The following is a 17,743-nucleotide window of genomic DNA, read 5'->3' as shown; positions in this document are numbered from 1 at the left end:
GTGAATTCACCGACGGACTAAGGTGGATTGCAAGTCAGACCAGCGAAGAGTGCCTCTTTCACACCTCGCATTAAAACCTCCACCTTTGTCGGTTCACTTGTGAGCAACCTCAGCGCCAAAAGATGCTTTCTTTAGCTTCCCCTGCAGGTGATTTTGGACCTTCTGCTAAAAACCGCTGCGTAGCTGCAACCGGGCGAAGCGAAACGTGGCATGGACGGTAATGGTGAACGGGACAGACAGCTAAAAACACGTACTCCTTCCGGCACTGGTACTCGTCTATCTCCCGTGGTCGTTAGCCAGGGTTCGTCGTGGGGCATCAATCGAGAAGCTAAGAAGACCCATTCTTCTGTAGGGGCAGAGCTCTAGATTGTGGCCGTGTCCGCAGCAATGGAAGCAAAGCGGGGGGCGCCGATCGGGGCTCCTCCAGAGGTCAACTTTTCTTGGCTGAGCTTGCAACATACTTGGGCAGGACGACTTCGGACGCGCACTGCGGCGGCGTAAATCATGTCCGGGGGTTCTGTGGGTGTCCGAGACGGGGAGCCAAGTGCCTGTAGCGTTTCTTCCTGCAGCACATCCTTGAGAGTCGATGCATGCGGCTGTGTGGAGGATGGCAGCATTCGTCGCAGTTCCTCGTGCACGATTTCGCTGATAACTTCTAGCAAGCTGTCGTTGGTGGTGGCCATCGTTTTCGCGTGAACATCCAGGTACTTTAGCTGGGCGGTTATACTGCTGAGCTCGGACATAGAGGTTAGGAGAGCAGAAAGTTGGGCTAGTTGGTTGATATGCATACCGAAGAAGAGTAGCGCTCGTCTTTGTTTGTCTCGCTTGTCCTCGTTGTTCCGCGCCAACTTCTTCAGTCGGACATAGAGGCTCTTCTCGATCGTGATGGCTGCCCGCGTAAAATCGTCTACAGTTTTGGGCGGTAGGCGTGCCAGGACGGTAGAAAGTTTGTCCTTGACACCGTGCATTAACAAAGGAACTTTATTTTCCTGGGTCATGTCGGAGTCGGCGCTTCGAAAAAGGCGTTTCATTTCTTCAATGTAACCCAGTATAGACTCGTTCGGGAGTTCAGTCCTGAATCCAAGGAGTCTTTCGGCTATTTCCTCACGACGCTCGTGAATACCTTTAGTAGCTCCGTTTTTAATATCCCCTATGTCGTTACGAAAGATCCATGGTGTTCGTACTACGTACGTGCTGAACCCTCCAGTGAGAAGACGACGTGTCTGTTTTTTGTTGCATCATCTCAATTGTTTAACGATGCCACGCGTTCTAATTTGTCCAAAGATTTCTCGTGGTTTTCGCCTGAGGAGCCGCTGAAAGTAGCCGGAACCTCGGCTGCTGCTCGATGATCGAGGTCGACGTCTGTGGCGCGCTCATGGTGCTCGTTGCTGCTTCTTTTCGCTGTCGAGTACGCTCCGGCAAGGTCCCGAACTCAGGTAGCTCCCCTTGCAGACGTCAGCTGGCTCGGTGGACTGGTGGCAGGTCCGATGAAAAAGACAGAGGGCTGTCGTCATGGTTTGCAGGGGGTATCAGGTACATGGACAGCCACCGGGAGCCTCCACTATAATCGGGGACAGTTTCTGTGGCTATGCAGTGGAAGCTACGAGCGCGCGACGGGAGCTTAAACACCTCTCTCCCTTTTGAGCGTGTGATAAGAGCGCACTTGTTAAAGCCATGTGCTTCGCTCTCGTAGCTTCCACTGCATAACCACAAAAAGCTGTCCCCGAGTATAGATGTCACGTAATGGTGAAAGCAGTCCGGCAGGTAGGAGGATAGCAAAAGGCTTCCAAACAAAACTGCTGCTGACTCGCGCCCACAAAGAAATGAATGATTCGGCGGCGGCGCAGCAGCAAGCACGCTCGGCGGTCGTCGAACAGAATGCCCACCGCTCTCGGCCGTGCTGACAACGAACTTCCTAGAAACAGTGAGCGAAATAAACACAAAAGTCTGGCACAATGAAGAATCATCTCCTCTGGGGTGCGATTAATCGAGATAAATCTGGTCGCGTCTTGAATCACAAACAAAACGATAAAGCCGCGTTAAAGCCGCGATAAAGAAATAACGATTAAAAATTTAGCCTTAATATCGTCGCCGAAGTGGCCAGCTGCGGTAGGATGACGCCAGTTCATGCAGGAGATGACGAGTGCAAAACTTTGGTTCTCTCTTTTGAGGACGTGTGATCGCATTACATCGGTGCAAAACGGTGCAATAATATTGGCCAACAAGGCAGAGTTGGCGCTCTCTTATCGCAAAGGATGGTCGCGTTATTCCTTCCTCCAAGAGTGCATGCAACCATATTGGCCAGGTAGGGCTAGAATTCACAATTCGTAGCGGTGTTTTAAATGAAATGCAAGCACGTAAATGCTCACCGTCACATTGCGGGGTCAAAAGGCCGAAGCTGGCCACCAGTGTGAGAGCTACCAACACACTGCAGAATGTCGAGCGTGTGCGCGCAAGTTCATGTTATGGCCGGCAGCAAGACATAGCGAAAGAAATTTCATTGAAGAGCGGGCACTCCCGTAGAGCCTAGGAGACCGACGGACCCTAGTACACAAACCATCTGGCGGGTAATGTGGGAAGTACTTCCTGTTTCGTTTTCAGGAACGCGCAGTTTGATGGCTAACATTTGCTCTGCCCTGCCGCGCCATGTTAGCCCCTTAGTTCTTTAATGTACGGTCTCCAGTTGTTTCTTTATTTATTTTCGGTGTAGGAAAATGAAAGTAAATTAAATTTCTAGTGCTCTGTACCAGCCATCAACGCCGCTGCGAAACATCCTTTGTCAAACAGTGGCAGTCCAGCAAAGACAACAGGTTGTTTGCGACACGAGCGTTTATTTTGCTTCATATAAAAGCAAGAACAAACCGATACAGTTGGCGTCGCCACTTTACACATCACTAAGCTCGTTCCAAACTTCTTGCGCGTCCATTGTTAAGGCATCAAGGGACTACGCTATAGCTGTCGCTCCCACCGGGCACCGTCGCTGAAAAATGTAAATTTCGAACAGGTGCCATTGTGGTAAACATTACACCAAAACTATGCGTACAGGCGAAAATACGAGCACGTACAACATGCCTTTACGCATGTGGAACATTTTTACAACACATACATTACTACCAGATGGCACCTCCCAATAATTTTCAGGCAACCCTCCATACTCCGAAGTTATTCCTTGCCCCCCCCCCCTCCCCCACAAAGAAAACCTAGATGGACAGCCGACTATGGGTTTTGTTCAACCGCAATATTTGATCCATGGGCGGCCACAACACGCACTTTCAACCAGTCAGACGTTCACAGAATGCTTCCTGGGCGGACTCAGAGCAAATCCGGGGATGCAATGCGTGTTTTCAATAGCGCAGATGACGGAGTTTTCGACAAACAAGTTTCTGGTTTTAGAGGTTTTAGTCCTGCGCGTTATTTTCTCCGGCAGTCTTGAAAAGCGCTCTCCCGTGCTGTCACAGAACGCTTGCCTTCGACACTTTTGCGCATTTTTTTTCTTCAATTTTACCATATTTCGTCTCACCGATCAATTGAAACAAATTTTGCATTATTGCCACAAAGAAACAGCGTGTCCCCATAAGAGTCAAAGCAAAACTAACCGCGTCGAATCAGCAGGAGCGCCATGGCACGCATTCGCCAACTGCGTAGCTTCTGGCACCGACCTGCAGGGCCGGCGTGCTGTGTCTAAATTGCATGCAACGCGGTGTATAGTTTCACTGCAGAAGAACCGAAAACTGAGCGAGTTGATTGATGCATCATTGAAGACCTAAAAACAGCGCCGCGACGACGGAGAAGAAAGAAGGACAACAGCTGACTACCAAGTAAAGTTTTAGTGGAAAAACGCAGTGCTAATGCACTCAAACGCAACCAAAAAGAATGTGCCTCCGTAAACCCTTCTGATAGAGACAACCACGACATTTAATCTCAGTCATTAAGCAGCACTGAAGCCGTGCTTACGCACGTGTTGCCATTCACATAGACGTAGTTCTCTTGTTATGTTGTCCCTATGCCTGCAACTAACTTTGGCTTCTTTGAATACTGGTATGCACAATTCCTTATCGGGGGAATCAGGGATATTATCCAACGGGCTATACCTGTAGTGCAAGGCAAGGTTAAACGACGGGGAAACTTTTAACGACGTAGTATGTGGTGTAGACGGGTGTTTCCACAATTTATTCTTTGCCCGACATATCTCTTACCGCAAGAAAATTCAACGTAAACATTGCTGTTCAGTTGTTAGCACTCGTCCTTCTTCTTTGTTGTCGTCGCGGCGCTGTTTTTAGTTCCTTGATAGTGTCACTGAAAATATTTATTTTGTCTTGCCGCTATCAGAAACCATAAAAAAACGTCGTGTCCCAGTTTACGAGTCAATGCGAAACCATTTCGTCACAGCTGCCGGTGGGCCCTTGCTAGCTGCGCAGTTAGCAAAGATTAGCTAGAGGCCGTTGGGTACCTTACCCCTCCATTCACAAACGCGATTTTCCTCAACTTTCCTCTGCAACCATTTTAAAGCGCCTTAAGCTGTTTCCTGCACAAAAATCTATCCTTTCCATGAACTTTAAGGATCCGAAGATATAGGTAGGGGCCTGCCTACCTTAAGCTTTACTTTAGCTGCTTTTTCAAGATGGCGGATTACGAGGAGATGCACGTGAGCATGAGCGAGTTCTTGAAGTTCCACGCCCGTGCTGACGAACTAGAGGAGCGGAGAGCGTACGCGCCACCGAAAGGCGAATGAGATCGCCAGAATCCAATGGAAGTGTTTGGCGAGCTCGAGTTCACCAGCAGCTACAGCTTTTCGAAGCGCGCCGTGCCACGCCCACTGGAGATGCTGCCCTTCCATGCCAGCGCCAAATAAAAAGCGACAATCCCTTGCCCCTGCTCCTCCAACTTCCGGTCGCAGTCCGGTTCTACGGAGCCGGGTGCTTCTAGATTGTGACCGGCGGCCTAGTTGGCATTTCAGAGCCCACCGTGTCGCGGATCAATGGACAAGTGTCGCGAATCTCCGCAACCCTCTTATTGTTCTCGTCAAACTGCCGAGTGCTGCGCAAGCACCGTCCGTAACGCTTGTATTCTAGAAAATCGCAAGTTTCCCTGGCGTGACAGGGCGCATATATTGTACACACGTGCCGATCAAGAGCCCAGGAGGCGAAAACGCCGAAGTTTTTATTAATAGGAAAGGATATTTCCCCGTGTACACGCCGCAGCCAGTGTGGCTTCGCGACACGCGTCGTGTCGCCACCGGCTTGCCGCGCGTATTGCCCCAAGAGTCCGCCGCTGCGTACAGTTTGCGGTAGCGTGTTTCCCGCGGCACCACTGGCACGCCGCCGTGCAGCTTTCCATCGCGTGGCCAAAAGCTGCGTGCCTCACCCATCTGGAAGCTTTCCACCCTGCTGCCAAGCTGCCCGCCTGACTGCACCGAACACCGACACGCTGCATCCCCCGGTAGACTAACACCACCTTGTGGCCATGCATAACCATAAAGCTTGGTACTGGGTTCCACATCTCGAGCCGCACTATGCATGCGTCGGTGAACTTGGTGTGCGGGTTGTCCCAGAAGCGCACGTGATGAGCGGCCCGTACATTGCCTGGGGAGTTCACAATGCTGTGAGCAGTGCGTTGCCTGGCACGAAGGAGGGCAGCTGGTAGACGAACGCGACCTGCGGGCCCACTGGGTGTCCTGGACACGTTGGTTTCTGAGACTGACGACAGTGGACGTAGATAACTTGGGAGCGTGCGGATTGTGACGCGGGCCCAAGGCGAGCTGGCAGACAGGCATAAGGAAGCTGCGGCTACTCCGGACGAAACGAGGGGATGCTTTAACAAAGATACCCATAATACCCATCCTGCCACCTGACATGTGTAGTCGTAGATCCTTATGCAAAGATTTTTGCTCCTGTTATTGCTATTTGTGCTACTATTTGGGCGACACTAACAATGACAGCGATGCTAAAACTGGCTGTAACTTCGCACACAGCGATCCGTGAGAAGGGAAGCAAAGATGTATACAGAAGACATGGTAGGACAAAATATTTCATCCAGCTCTGGAGGCATGATATCTTCGCGAAATGTCTAAACGGAGTCATTGTGAACTTCGCAGCTTTTTTTCATTTCGGAACGCGCAGTATATGTTCTTTTAGTGCGTTAGCACTTATAGTGGCCATTCCCTAGGGGCTTTACCAGTTGTGTGCTTATTTCTATGAAGGCACGCTTCTCACCGGGAGCTTTAAGGTATATATAAGCATACAAACCTTGGCAGGCTGCCCAGTGGGTTATGGGCAACCTGCCCAGGTATCTATGAATATATACGTCTTCCAGGTCGCCCGCTTGCCACTGCCCACTGGTTTGTAGGCAAACTGCTTACCTTGGCAGGCGGCAGTTCAATTAATTATAGGTCGCGAGAGGTTGCTCGGCAATAGCAGCCTGGCTCTCACAAGCCCCACTTACGCGAAACCTGCCAGCGCATCGCTCGCGCATAGCCTAACCACTGCATCTCTGCGCAGGTATTGTATGAGGCTTCCTAGAGATATATGAATGCAAAGTAGACAATTACTATTTTCGCATATATGAGCGGAAAACCATTACCACAACGCCAACAACTTCGATCCGGGAGCAATGGGTCCGAACACCGGAACTAAAGTGAACACCGCAGTCTTCAGGGCATTTAATTCTCATCTGGCCTAACTACGGCAATCGTCCTTCAATTTGCTTTTTCGACATGGACATAAAAAGTGATTTTGGCGCCTGATAGCCGCGCTGGCTACTTCTTTTTGCATATGGCAAGAAACCACTGAAACCAGCGACATAAAGCTCAACTAAACATAGCTGGAACCCACCCAGCTCACAAATCAGGTAGTACAATTCACACGACAGAAATGCTAACAATAAATAGGTTTGGATTGGTCTATGGCGGGTTTCAGGTCCCAAAGCTACGCCGCCTATTTGGGACGCCGTAGTGAAGAGCTCCGCAAATTTCGGCAAACTGGGATTCTTTAAAGTTCGCTGACATCGCACAGTACACGGGCCTTTAGAATTTCGCCTCCATGGAAATTCGACCGCCGCGGCCGAGATCGAATCCGTGATTTTTGGGTCCGTAGCCGAGCACCGAAATCAGACAGCTACCGCTATGGCTAAACGTCACATAGAAAATACTATAAGGAATGAGATGTCGTAGTCCTATAGGATAGAAAATATACAAAGTAATACTTGAGTCTCAACATAGCACAGTGGGCGAACTGATATTCCATCGTGAGAGAAAGACGCAATATAAAAATACTCTAAGCAATGAGGTGTGGTAGTCCTATCAGATATAAATATACCAAGTAATACTTTGTCGCAACATAGCATAGCGGGCGAGCTGATATTGTGTCTTGAAGGAACAAAACATTGCAACGAAAACGAAGGACCAGGGGAAAAAAAGGGCACGTTCAAGTGCTCAGCTTACAACTGGCTGTTTAATCGGGAAAAAGCGTGGCGGTTAGATAGTTAACTGTTTTGTTTTCTTATTAAACAGCCAGTTGCAAGTTCCACGCTTGTATCTGTTTTCCTTTTCCCTGGCCGTTCGTTTTAGTTGCGCTGTTTCGTTCTACCAAACTGCTTTGTCCTAATCACAGCAAACCACCATAATAAACCACCTGAATAACACTGAACTGGAAGCCATATCATCGCATCGGTACTTACAACATTTGTCCGTAAAGTTTCGAGACTGATTTATTTTCTTCTCTACAAATGATTCTCCAAAACAAATGTTGGTGCGTATGTGTAACGCCATCTTTTCGGGCTTGCCTCAGATGTTTATGCTAACTGTTCACCGGAACGCAGTCCGACGCGTTCCGGTGAATATTAGGTTTGCAGTTGCTCCGAAAGGGGGTTGACATCATTCGAAGCCCTCGTGTGAAGTGCAAATCACATAATGTATAATAACAATGCCAGCATAACTAACTAAAAATATCTAAAAGTGGGAAAAAAGATTTAAAAAATTCACGACGCTTAAGCTTCGTCAAGAGCGGGAGGCGACAGCGTGTTGCAGGGCTGCCAAGAGGTCCACGGAACGCCATCGCCCGTTCGGTGCGACGCCTTGCCCGTTGGACAATTAAAGGAAAGCGAATGACGCCTGTCGCACATATCTTGGTGGACACTCATGCCCCGCCGTAAAGCAAGGAAAATGAAATGAAAATTTGTTTTAATGAAAGGAAATGACGCCTGTCTCACATATCTGGGTGGACACCCGAACCGTACTGCAAGGGAAGGAATATTTCCAACGCACGGTGCCGACATATACAGCTACGCGTTCCGGTAAACATTAGGCTTGCAACTGCTTCGAAAGGGCTTAACGTCATTCGAAGCCTTCGTGTGAAATGCAAACAGCACAATGTATGATAACGGCACCTGCACAAAACGCGTAGCACGTTCCTTCTCCCCGCGTGTATATCTCGGTAAGTATTACGGTTGCGCTTTCGTGTCGTCGTCAAAACCAAAAAACGCAAGGCTAAAAATTGAAAGCAAACAGCATATCTTCCTTGATATCAGGCACACAGCACACAGCTCAAGTATTAAGGATAGTTGCCGGGTCAGTTGGCATCATCGAAAATCAGCGCACTTACATGGCAAAGTTAGTTCGAGTACATTTCACTTGTCTCTGGTTTCACTCTGTGTAGAGCCACGTGTGTGAATTTTCAAGTGACATCGCAATGGCTAATTGGGTGTCATTTTCCAGCTTCGCTGTCTAATCACTTCCACCGCGAGTATTGGAGCCATATTTTTATTGTCTAATAAAAGTTATTTCCATCCATCCAACACAAAAGGCGTGCGTGCGCTGTGCGATCGAGGTCAGTGCATGTTATATGTCCCCGGGCGGTCTAAAGCATTCTGGAGCCCTAAACTACGGCACCTCTTTCTTCACACCTTGGAGGTAGTAAAACTTTATTTTATGCACTAGGGCGGGTTTTAGACGAGAGTGGGGCGTTTTGCCGCTCCCTTGCCTGCAGGTGGCAGTCCTCATTCCGGGACATCATTGGCGGTAGCCGCTGCCCGCGCTCTTTGAACCAGAGCCCTCTGGAAGCCCAGGTCCAAGCAGCCGGACAAAGTCGCCTTCCAGCCCTCTTTCGTTTGCTGATTTACTCTCTTTATTTGCGCACTGTTCTGGCAGGCCCATACCATATGATATGCGTCGGCCCACATCTCACAAAATTTACAGTACCCCGAAAAACTTGGGTATTTGTGTTTTATGATCGCAGGGCTTAAAAACAACCCCGTTAGCAGCCTTCTGAGGTGTCGATCCTCAGTTCTATCCTGGCCCTTGGCGGTCTCTGGGAACGTCTGCCTACTGAGGCGCAGATATGCTGTAATGTCTGCGTATGTGGTAAAGCGGATTCGGTACAGGAGTCCCGACAGAGTCTGGGAATTCAGTGGAACTCCGGGGTAGAGACGCTCGTGCGGCTGTGTCAGCAGCCTCGTTCCTTTCTATTCCCTGGTGTCCGGGCACCCATACCAATTCTTTTGCTTTCTGCATTGAGCTATCTTGCGCGTTTGCTAAAATTTTGCTGACAAGCGGCGCTATCTTCCTCTTATATAATTTCGACAGGTGTGCTGAGAATCAGAAATGAAGTGCGTGACGTCGGAGTAAGTGGCTGCCAGCGCTACCCTTCTTCGGCTAACGCTACATTACTAGTTTTCACCGAGAGTCCATCCACCTGCTTTCCCTCGTGTATGACCACGACGGTGGTGGCGGTAGTGGTTTCATTAAAAATAATGGTAAAAAGGAAGGAAAAGATTTTTGCTAGCCCCGGCATCTGCCATCGATACTGAAGCACCTGAGCTGGGGCAGCGGAAATAAAGGATAGCAGGCAGAATGGAGAAATGAAATGAAAGAGGTGAGCGAACAGGAAGAGAGGATAGGTGGAGAAGTAATATGCACAAACTATTTACACAACAAGAAATGTGTCCAGGTTGTGCGCATGATAGTTCATTTTACAGGAATTAAATCACACACGCGCACAGCACTGTGTTGGTTACAACTGGAGTGGGGCGTCCAGTTATTAATCGTTCAAGGCAGAACTCGCGGAGCGTTCGGTCACTGCGTGTAACTACCTGACGAAGAACAGACGGGACGTCAAGCCCGTGTGTTCGAGGAAAGCACAGAGGCTCGCCAAAGTTCGCTCACGATTTCCGGCTGATAAAGCAAGGCTAACCCCGCCTGTAGCATTCAACACCTCAACCTCAACCTTCGCTCACGAGTGCGCGCACTGCCCTGCGGCCACAATAGCGTCTTGATTGAGTCTGGTAGTATGCCTTGCGCCCTATAGGCCGCGAGCATATCGCGACGAGCATCGGCGAACGCGGTACAGTGAAGGAGCAGGTGTTCTAGTGTTTCCACTGCACCGCATCCGTCACACACATCACTCGTCGCGATTCTGTGACGCACCCGTCGTTCCCCGGGCCACCCGCAGCCAATGCGCGCGAGGAGGATCATTGCACGTTGTGACCGTGTAAGTGCGCGACAGCCGGTGACACTGTCGATGACCGCGACGGTGCAGATGCCCTATTGCGTAGGGCCCACCGCGTCTGCATAATATGTGCCATTTTGCTGAGTAATACTTCTCTAAAGCTCTAGCTCTGGCTACTCTCCTACCTTGATTGTGCTCTGGATGCATTTTTTTCGGTATTCATTTAACTAGTATTTTATTTTTCTAGTCCTTGGGAATGTCCCCTCTGTGTTCTGTTGTTGGTGGCAGCGCTATGTGCAGATCCGCGAGGACTCGTCTACCACGTGTGGTCGTTGATAACAGCATTATTTGGCTTGTTTGGTGAGCTTCAAGTAATTCTTCCAGCGCATTATGCATTCCTAGGAGGAGAAGGCGATCAGTGGACGTCTTGGAGGAGAGTCCGAGTGCGTTCTTGATCGCCGCTGTGACTATTACGCCTAATTTCTTCTTGTGCTCTGCAGCTGTTTGAGGTCGGGCACAGCATATGTTACTCAGCTAATGACGAAAGCCTGTACCAGGCGTAACGTCTCCTTTTCCATGAGTCCAGATACCTTGCCAATCATGTTACTGGTTTGCTCGCACGTGGACTTTAGTTAGTCAATCGCTACGGCATTATTACCTTTGTTGTTGATTTGTAGCCCTAACACGCGGATGTTTTCTACCTCCGAGACCTCAGTTCCATGTATGTATATTTGAATTTTGCTTGCCGATTTTTCATCCCCCGTGATATGAAGGAGCTCTGATTTCGTGGGTGCACACCTGGGGCCATACATTTTGGCATACTTATGCACCGCTTATGCTGCGTCCTGTAAGGCGTCCTCTATCTGTAGAACACCCGACGACCACAGAGTGATGTCGTCTGCGTAGATGGCGTGTCTCACGCCACCTATCGCATTGAGCCTCCCAGGGAGGCCCATCATGGCTATGCTGAAGAGCAGAGGCGACATTACCGCCCCTTGAGGCGTGCCTCGCGTTCCCATCTCTATGGGCCGCAATTTACGGTCGTCTATTTTGATGTAGGCCTTCCTGTCCATAAAAATGTCCCTGACATACTGGTAACTTCGCTTTCCGCAGTTTTGTGGTGTTGAGATTCTCTAGTATCTTACTGTGTTTAAAGTTGTAAAAGGCCCCCTTCAAATCCAAAGCTAAGATAGCTCTGTCCCGTTGACTGCCGTGAAGGGGGCTTATAACTTCCCTATTAAGTTGTAAAAGCACGTCTTGTGCTGACAAGCGTGCCCGGAAGCCGAACATAGTTTCAGAAAAAAGTTCCAGGTCCTCTATGTACTCAGATAGTCTTTACCTGACCCAACTCATCACTCCCGTAACGACGCAGTTGACGTGTCCTCCAAGAATGAAGGACGTTCCTGAGCCTTTCCTTTCCTCAAGGCCAATTTTGCAGCTTTCCGACGATACAATCTCGATGCAAGCCCGTGTCCTTTCAAATGAATGTGCTCTGCCAGCGTTGACCCACCGCGTTGGCTGTGTGGTTGGGGCGCTTGGCTACTGACTCGTGGGGCGCTTGGCTATTTATTCGGGGTAGGCGAATGTCCGGACCCCGTAGAATATCTGTTACGGGTACAATTGGACTTATTTTTAGAAATGTGGCAGAGAGTTTGAAGTTTGCTTCACTTCCGCCACCGGTTGGCCCGGTATAGCACTACCTCCGGGATCAGCCTTGTCTTTAGCGCGTCTTTACTATCCTGTCTTTCTATCCCATCTTTCAACTCTCCTACTATCTGCACGTGGTAGCGATTGTGGCTCGGCTTGAGCCAGTGAGCAGGCCTGTGCACTTCCCTTTTCTTTCTTCCTGGCAACATCATCTTTTCAGGCAACAACAACACACAGACAGATTCGGAGTACCAGGGTTTGAACCTGACCATGGCAGCCGCGTTTCGATGGAAGCGGAATGCAAAAGGCGCCCGTGTGCGTGCGATGTCAGTTCACATTAGAGATCCTCAGGTGGCCGAAATTATTTCGCAGCCCTCCACTACAGCACCTCTTCCTTTCTACTCTCAGTCCCTCCTTTTTCCCTTCCCTTACGGCGCGGCTCTGGTGTCCGCCGAGATGTGAGACAGATACTGCGCCATTTCTTCTCCACAAAATTCAATTTTCACTCCTGCCTACCCGCCGCGGTCGCTCAGTGGTTAGGGCGCTCGGCTACTGATCCGGAGTTCCCGGGTTCGAACCCGACCGCGGCGGCTGCGTTTTTATGGAGGAAAAACGCTAAGGCGCCCATGTGCTGTGCGATGTCAGTGCACGTTAAAGATCCCCAGGTGGTCGAAATTATTCCGGAGCCCTACACTACGGCACCTCTTCTTCCTTTCGTCTTTCACTCCCTCGTTTATCCCTTCCCTTACGGCGCGGTTCAGGTGGCCAACGATATACGAGACAGATACTGCGCCATTTCCTTTCCCCCAAAACCAATTATTTTTATTATTATTATTCAACCAGGGTTAACCGGAGCTAAAACACCAGCAATTTTTCCGGAGCCCTCCACTATGGCATCTCTTTTCCTCTTCTTTCACTCCCACCTTCGTCCCTTGCCTTGCGGCGTGGTTCGAGCTTCCACCGAGACGTAAGGCGACTAGTGCGCCATTTGCTCTCCTCAAAAAACAGTTTTCAGTTCAGTTTTAGTGTTCGCGGTGGCTCAGTGGTTAGGGCGCTCGACTACTGATCCGGAGTTCCCGGGTTCGAACCCGACCGCGGCGGCTGCGTGTTTTTGGAGGAAAAACGCTAAGGCGCCCGTGTGCTGTGCGATGTCAGTGCAGGTTAAAGATCCCCAGGTGGTCGAAATTATTCAGGAGCCCTCCACTACGGCATCTCATTCTTCCTTTCTTCTTTCACTCCCTCCTTTATCCCTTCCCTTACGGCTCGGTTCAGGTGCCCAACGACATATGAGACAGATACTGCGCCATTTCCTTTCCCCAAAAACCAATTAATATTATTATTATTATTGGCACGACGCCAGCACCTCCGCACGGCGTAGCTAAGACGAGCAAATAAGAGCGTCGCTCATGCTCTTCTAGTTTTAGTTCTGCTGATCCTATATATTCGACGACGTTGCTTTCGCATGCAGCCGCACTAAACAGCGCCACAAAACATGTATTCGCAAAAGATCAGCACCTGCGGAGCATGAAAGGACTGAAGACAAGAAAGAAATTACAAGCTGTCGGCTGTTTTTTACGTACAAAGCACAGCACAGACTGCCTGTGTTATTTTAACTGATGTGCGCTATGTCAACAAAACAAAAAAGAAACGTCAGCCCAGCATGCATTAAAGTGCCTATAAGTGATTCATCTCTGCATTTTTCAGGCCATATTCAACACCTATACAAGCGAATATTTTACTATGCCAATAAGACATGGTAAGTTTGTTTTTTGCTCATTTCAAATAGAAATAAAACTCTCGGTGACGTGTATTTGTTCCAGTCCGACCAAACAGTAAAGTCGCTTAGCGCCAAGGCGTCCCTTCGTGTGTCCATATTTTTTAAAGACAGTAATGCCATGTCCTCGGATTTATGCCCATCCGATGCGCCCATCTCGCTAGGAGACTACTAATCCACGCCCGCCGTGTATGCAACCAGGAGCGTGTGGTTGGGAAGCTGTTTTATTGTACACGTACCGCAAAGGCTTTCGTGTGTCGTACATAAGGTGCGAGTAATACAAGAACAACTATGATAAACAACAAATGTTTAGAGGAGCAATGTGCCAAAGGTGCCTCCCTGATCGTCAAAAAGATTTTAGTTTAGATAGGAATTCATCGTGGCTTTAATGGATGCACATGTATCGGGAAATTTGTTCCTATGATGAATAGCTAGACAGAGCTATGAACGACGAAGTTAACGTCACCGAATATGGTTCTAGTTTATAGTTGTGCTTGAATGCGATAAGCATTGGAGATAGAGAACGACGACTGTTAATGCGATATAGGTGCGATGATATCAAGAGGAAAAAAAGTTTGCGTTTCCTGGCAGCATATATTAGCGGCAATTTTGTTCATCTAATGCTATATGTTAACGAAAGTATATTCCTGATAATTCTAGCACCTTTGTTTTATATTTATCTTAATTGTTTGATCAGGTATGTCTGACTGGGGCTCCAGATTACTTAACTACATTCCGAATTGGGAGGGCAATATTTTGCATGCCAGATGTGTTGTAGACGAATTAGCGTGATGTAAAGCATTGTTCGTGCAACAGAGGGGCGTAAATTTTCTGCTATTCACGGGCCTATACGATGCTGCCGTGCTGTTTCACAGTGGACACGTAAGTAATCGTGAGTGCTGACAATTTCGTTAGGTAGGATGTTTATCTGAAACCACTGGGCTATTGCATGTGTTGTTCTGGCAAACAGTAAAGGATATATCTTTAGCGACGTTATTTCCATCTGCCATGCTTCGCACTACGCAGCTAGCTAATAGAGGTTCAGCTGGAAAGATACAGCATCTAAACCTCATCTATCTCACTGTAGATAACTAAACAGTCTGCATAGTTCTCAATCTGAAGGTAAATTCTGTACTTAAGACAAAAATGAATAAAGAGCATACAGAAAGACATTTCGTCTACATTTAGCTCACATTGCAGATGTTTATATATAGATAGACCTTGCCATCGAGCTAGCAGGTTGTTGAAATGACTCCTCTCCGGACTGTTGCAAACCGGTTCCTTTGCCACTAACGTGAGGTGCACACAACAACCCAATAAGCAATGTGGCGACGCCCAGGATGCGTCATTGGAAACGCCTATAAGAACGGTCTGTATACAAAAGAAAATTTACTAAGAACTTGACAAGTGGCTGCAGTTCACCACCGATACACCTGTGCACATTTTCAGGAGGCGTTTTTGCATTTAAAAATGTGACCTACGTTGAGCACTCAGAAGCGCCGGATTCGGGGCAGAAAATCAGCGCGCAAAAGCGAGAAAAAAAGGCAAGGGGGACAAAGGTGAAATGCAGACTTTGAAAACATGATAAAGCAGCTCTCCTAATCCACGAAGGAGAAAGATGTTTAGACAGTCTAGAGACAATACTAGCGCAGTCCAATCAGAACTAAGGATCTGAATCCAAACCGCCCATTTAAAGATGATTTTCAGTTTCGTGGCGTTAGAAAGCGTGTCCCCCGGCAATGATCATCGATCAGAATACGCCTTATGTTTCATGAGAAAAGGAGCGCGAACACAAGACATCGAGTGAAGACAAAACACACACCAGGAGTGCTAACTTCCAACTGAAGGAATTACACAAGACCATGGCGAACGAGACCTGAGCCGATCGACGAGCACATGCCCAAAAGCTGAGCAAGCCACAGAAACCAACCGAATTAACAAAAGAGGGAGTTACATCGGACATTTTTGCCATTGTACAAGGGTGCTTGCTTCCGCTAATGTTGGCTAGTTAAATGTCCACCGACTCAGAGATCCCGTTTCAAGATATTCGTCTAAAGTTTATGGGCAACCACATTTGTTGGTGCTATTCACGTCACGAAAACAAACGCCCTCTGCCATACAGTTCAACTCATTCGAAACTCAAGAAAAAACAAGGCATCATTAACCGACCCATGCAAAATGCCCTCGAAAAGTCATGCCTCCACCTTAGCAACTCCCGCTTTCAACAACAACTTAGAAAATTTCTCGAAAGAGGGTATCCTAATGGTATCCGCGTTTCAGTGGCTCAAAGCTTACTCAAAAAGGAACTTCAGAAAGAGAGAAAGGTTACAGACAAAATGCAAGGCAAGACAGCTGTCATCCCTTATAATGTAGGACAATCTTGTAACTGCCTCACCGAAATATTCGTTAACAGGCTGTAATCTAGCTTTGGATTGCAAGGAGTGCGTGCGTGCTCTTTCTAGATAGATACTCTGTTGTTGCCAGCACCACAGACAAACTAACTCACGAAATTGTTAAATCTACAAAGATAGCTACTTTGGATGATCTATGCTTTAGCGAGCTTTCTACATTCTTACCCAAACGTGAAATCGTATTCCGAGGTTTATAATAGCCGGTGCTTTTTGCATGTAGGCGCCGCCCCCCCCCTCTATTTTTGTCTGCTTTTTCAATCATTTATATTTTTGGTTTTTGTTCCCTCTCTTTTTTGGAATTTCGAGTGATTCCTGTGGATTTAGCGCTTTAGCGCATGCGTTCGTCCATCGGCTGAGGTCTCTTTCACCATGATCTTGAGTGAATCCTTCAGTCGAAAGTTAGCGCTCGTGGCCTGTGCTCCAAGTCCGTCGTCTCGTTTTCGAGCTCCTTTTGTAACGCATCATCGATACCGACTGGCCTATATTTCCACCCATGCCTTATGTTTGGGGAATAGCTGCGGTGTGCACGTGATCGAGCCCACAAGTATTATCGAGGCTGATGCGGGACGCTGATGCACAGATGCAATCGAAAGGGAATAGCCAGACTCCGTACAGTCGCATTCTCCTTCTTTTTAAGAAGCGCCTGATGTACTTCTGCTCCGTCAACCCCGTTCGCGGAGCTGACGCTGCCCAGCACTGCGTAGTTGTCTCAAAGATGATCGATGTAAGCCATCGATGTATTCAAGAAAACTCGCACAAGGTTCGTCGCGATTCAAAGCTTCTAGAAATGCTTCCCAGCCATAAAGTGGCATGGCCGCCCGCTGCGCAACTGAGGGGGCAGCTAAACACAAGAAAAACGGAACGAAGTCCCGACGACGACCCGCCGCGGCGGCTCAGTGGTTAAGGCGTTGTCTTAGGGATAGCGACTCCGATTTGGACTTTAGACCTGGTCTTGACGTTCCTTACAATATGCGTTCAAATCTGCGCACAGTTGTGTGTAGCGGGCGCTTGTTGAAGAGTCTGCATAAAAATATAAAGTCTGCTTTTTCTGAACCAGAGATACATAGCGGCCACCAAAAAAAAAATGTCTTCACCACTACACGAATTGGGCCCCAGGCTTCCTTGTATACAGCGACTATTTATTTATTTATTTATCTATTCAAGTTACTCGCAGGCTCCTATACATAGGAACATTTGTGAATGGGGCAGTATGCATGAGATCAAAAAAACCTTAGAGAAAAAACAATGATTCAAGAGAACTGTTACACAACAGTTAGCAAGAGATACTGGGCAGAACTAAATAAATTTAAACAAGCGTTATACAGTTTCAAAATGTGGCAACATGCCACGGTGGCTCAGTTGTTAGGGCGCACGTCTACTGAGCCGGGGTACCCAGGTATGAACCCGACCACGACAGCCGCGTTACGAGGGAGCCGAAACGCAAAAGGCGGCCTTGTGCTGTGCAGTGTGAG

At 48.4% G+C, this 17,743-nt stretch overlaps 1 protein-coding gene and 1 pseudogene across 3 annotated transcripts in view; both read left to right on the top strand.

Moving 5' to 3' along the window:
* The window catches only part of LOC144110178 (uncharacterized), a 315,005-nt gene that overhangs the window by 220,463 nt on the left and 76,799 nt on the right, over positions 1-17,743 (top strand). For all 3 annotated transcript variants that reach the window (XM_077643014.1, XM_077643013.1, XM_077643012.1), the window contains one exon: positions 13,791-13,842. In XM_077643014.1, the coding sequence (XP_077499140.1) occupies positions 13,791-13,842 (52 nt within the window). The remainder of the gene's footprint in view (positions 1-13,790; positions 13,843-17,743) is intronic.
* On the top strand, positions 12,041-12,161 carry LOC144111533 (U2 spliceosomal RNA; annotated as a pseudogene).

Source organism: Amblyomma americanum, chromosome 11 (genome assembly GCF_052857255.1).
Source record: "Amblyomma americanum isolate KBUSLIRL-KWMA chromosome 11, ASM5285725v1, whole genome shotgun sequence".
NCBI lineage: Eukaryota > Metazoa > Arthropoda > Arachnida > Ixodida > Ixodidae > Amblyomma > Amblyomma americanum.
This window is presented reverse-complemented; position numbering and strand designations above follow the sequence as displayed.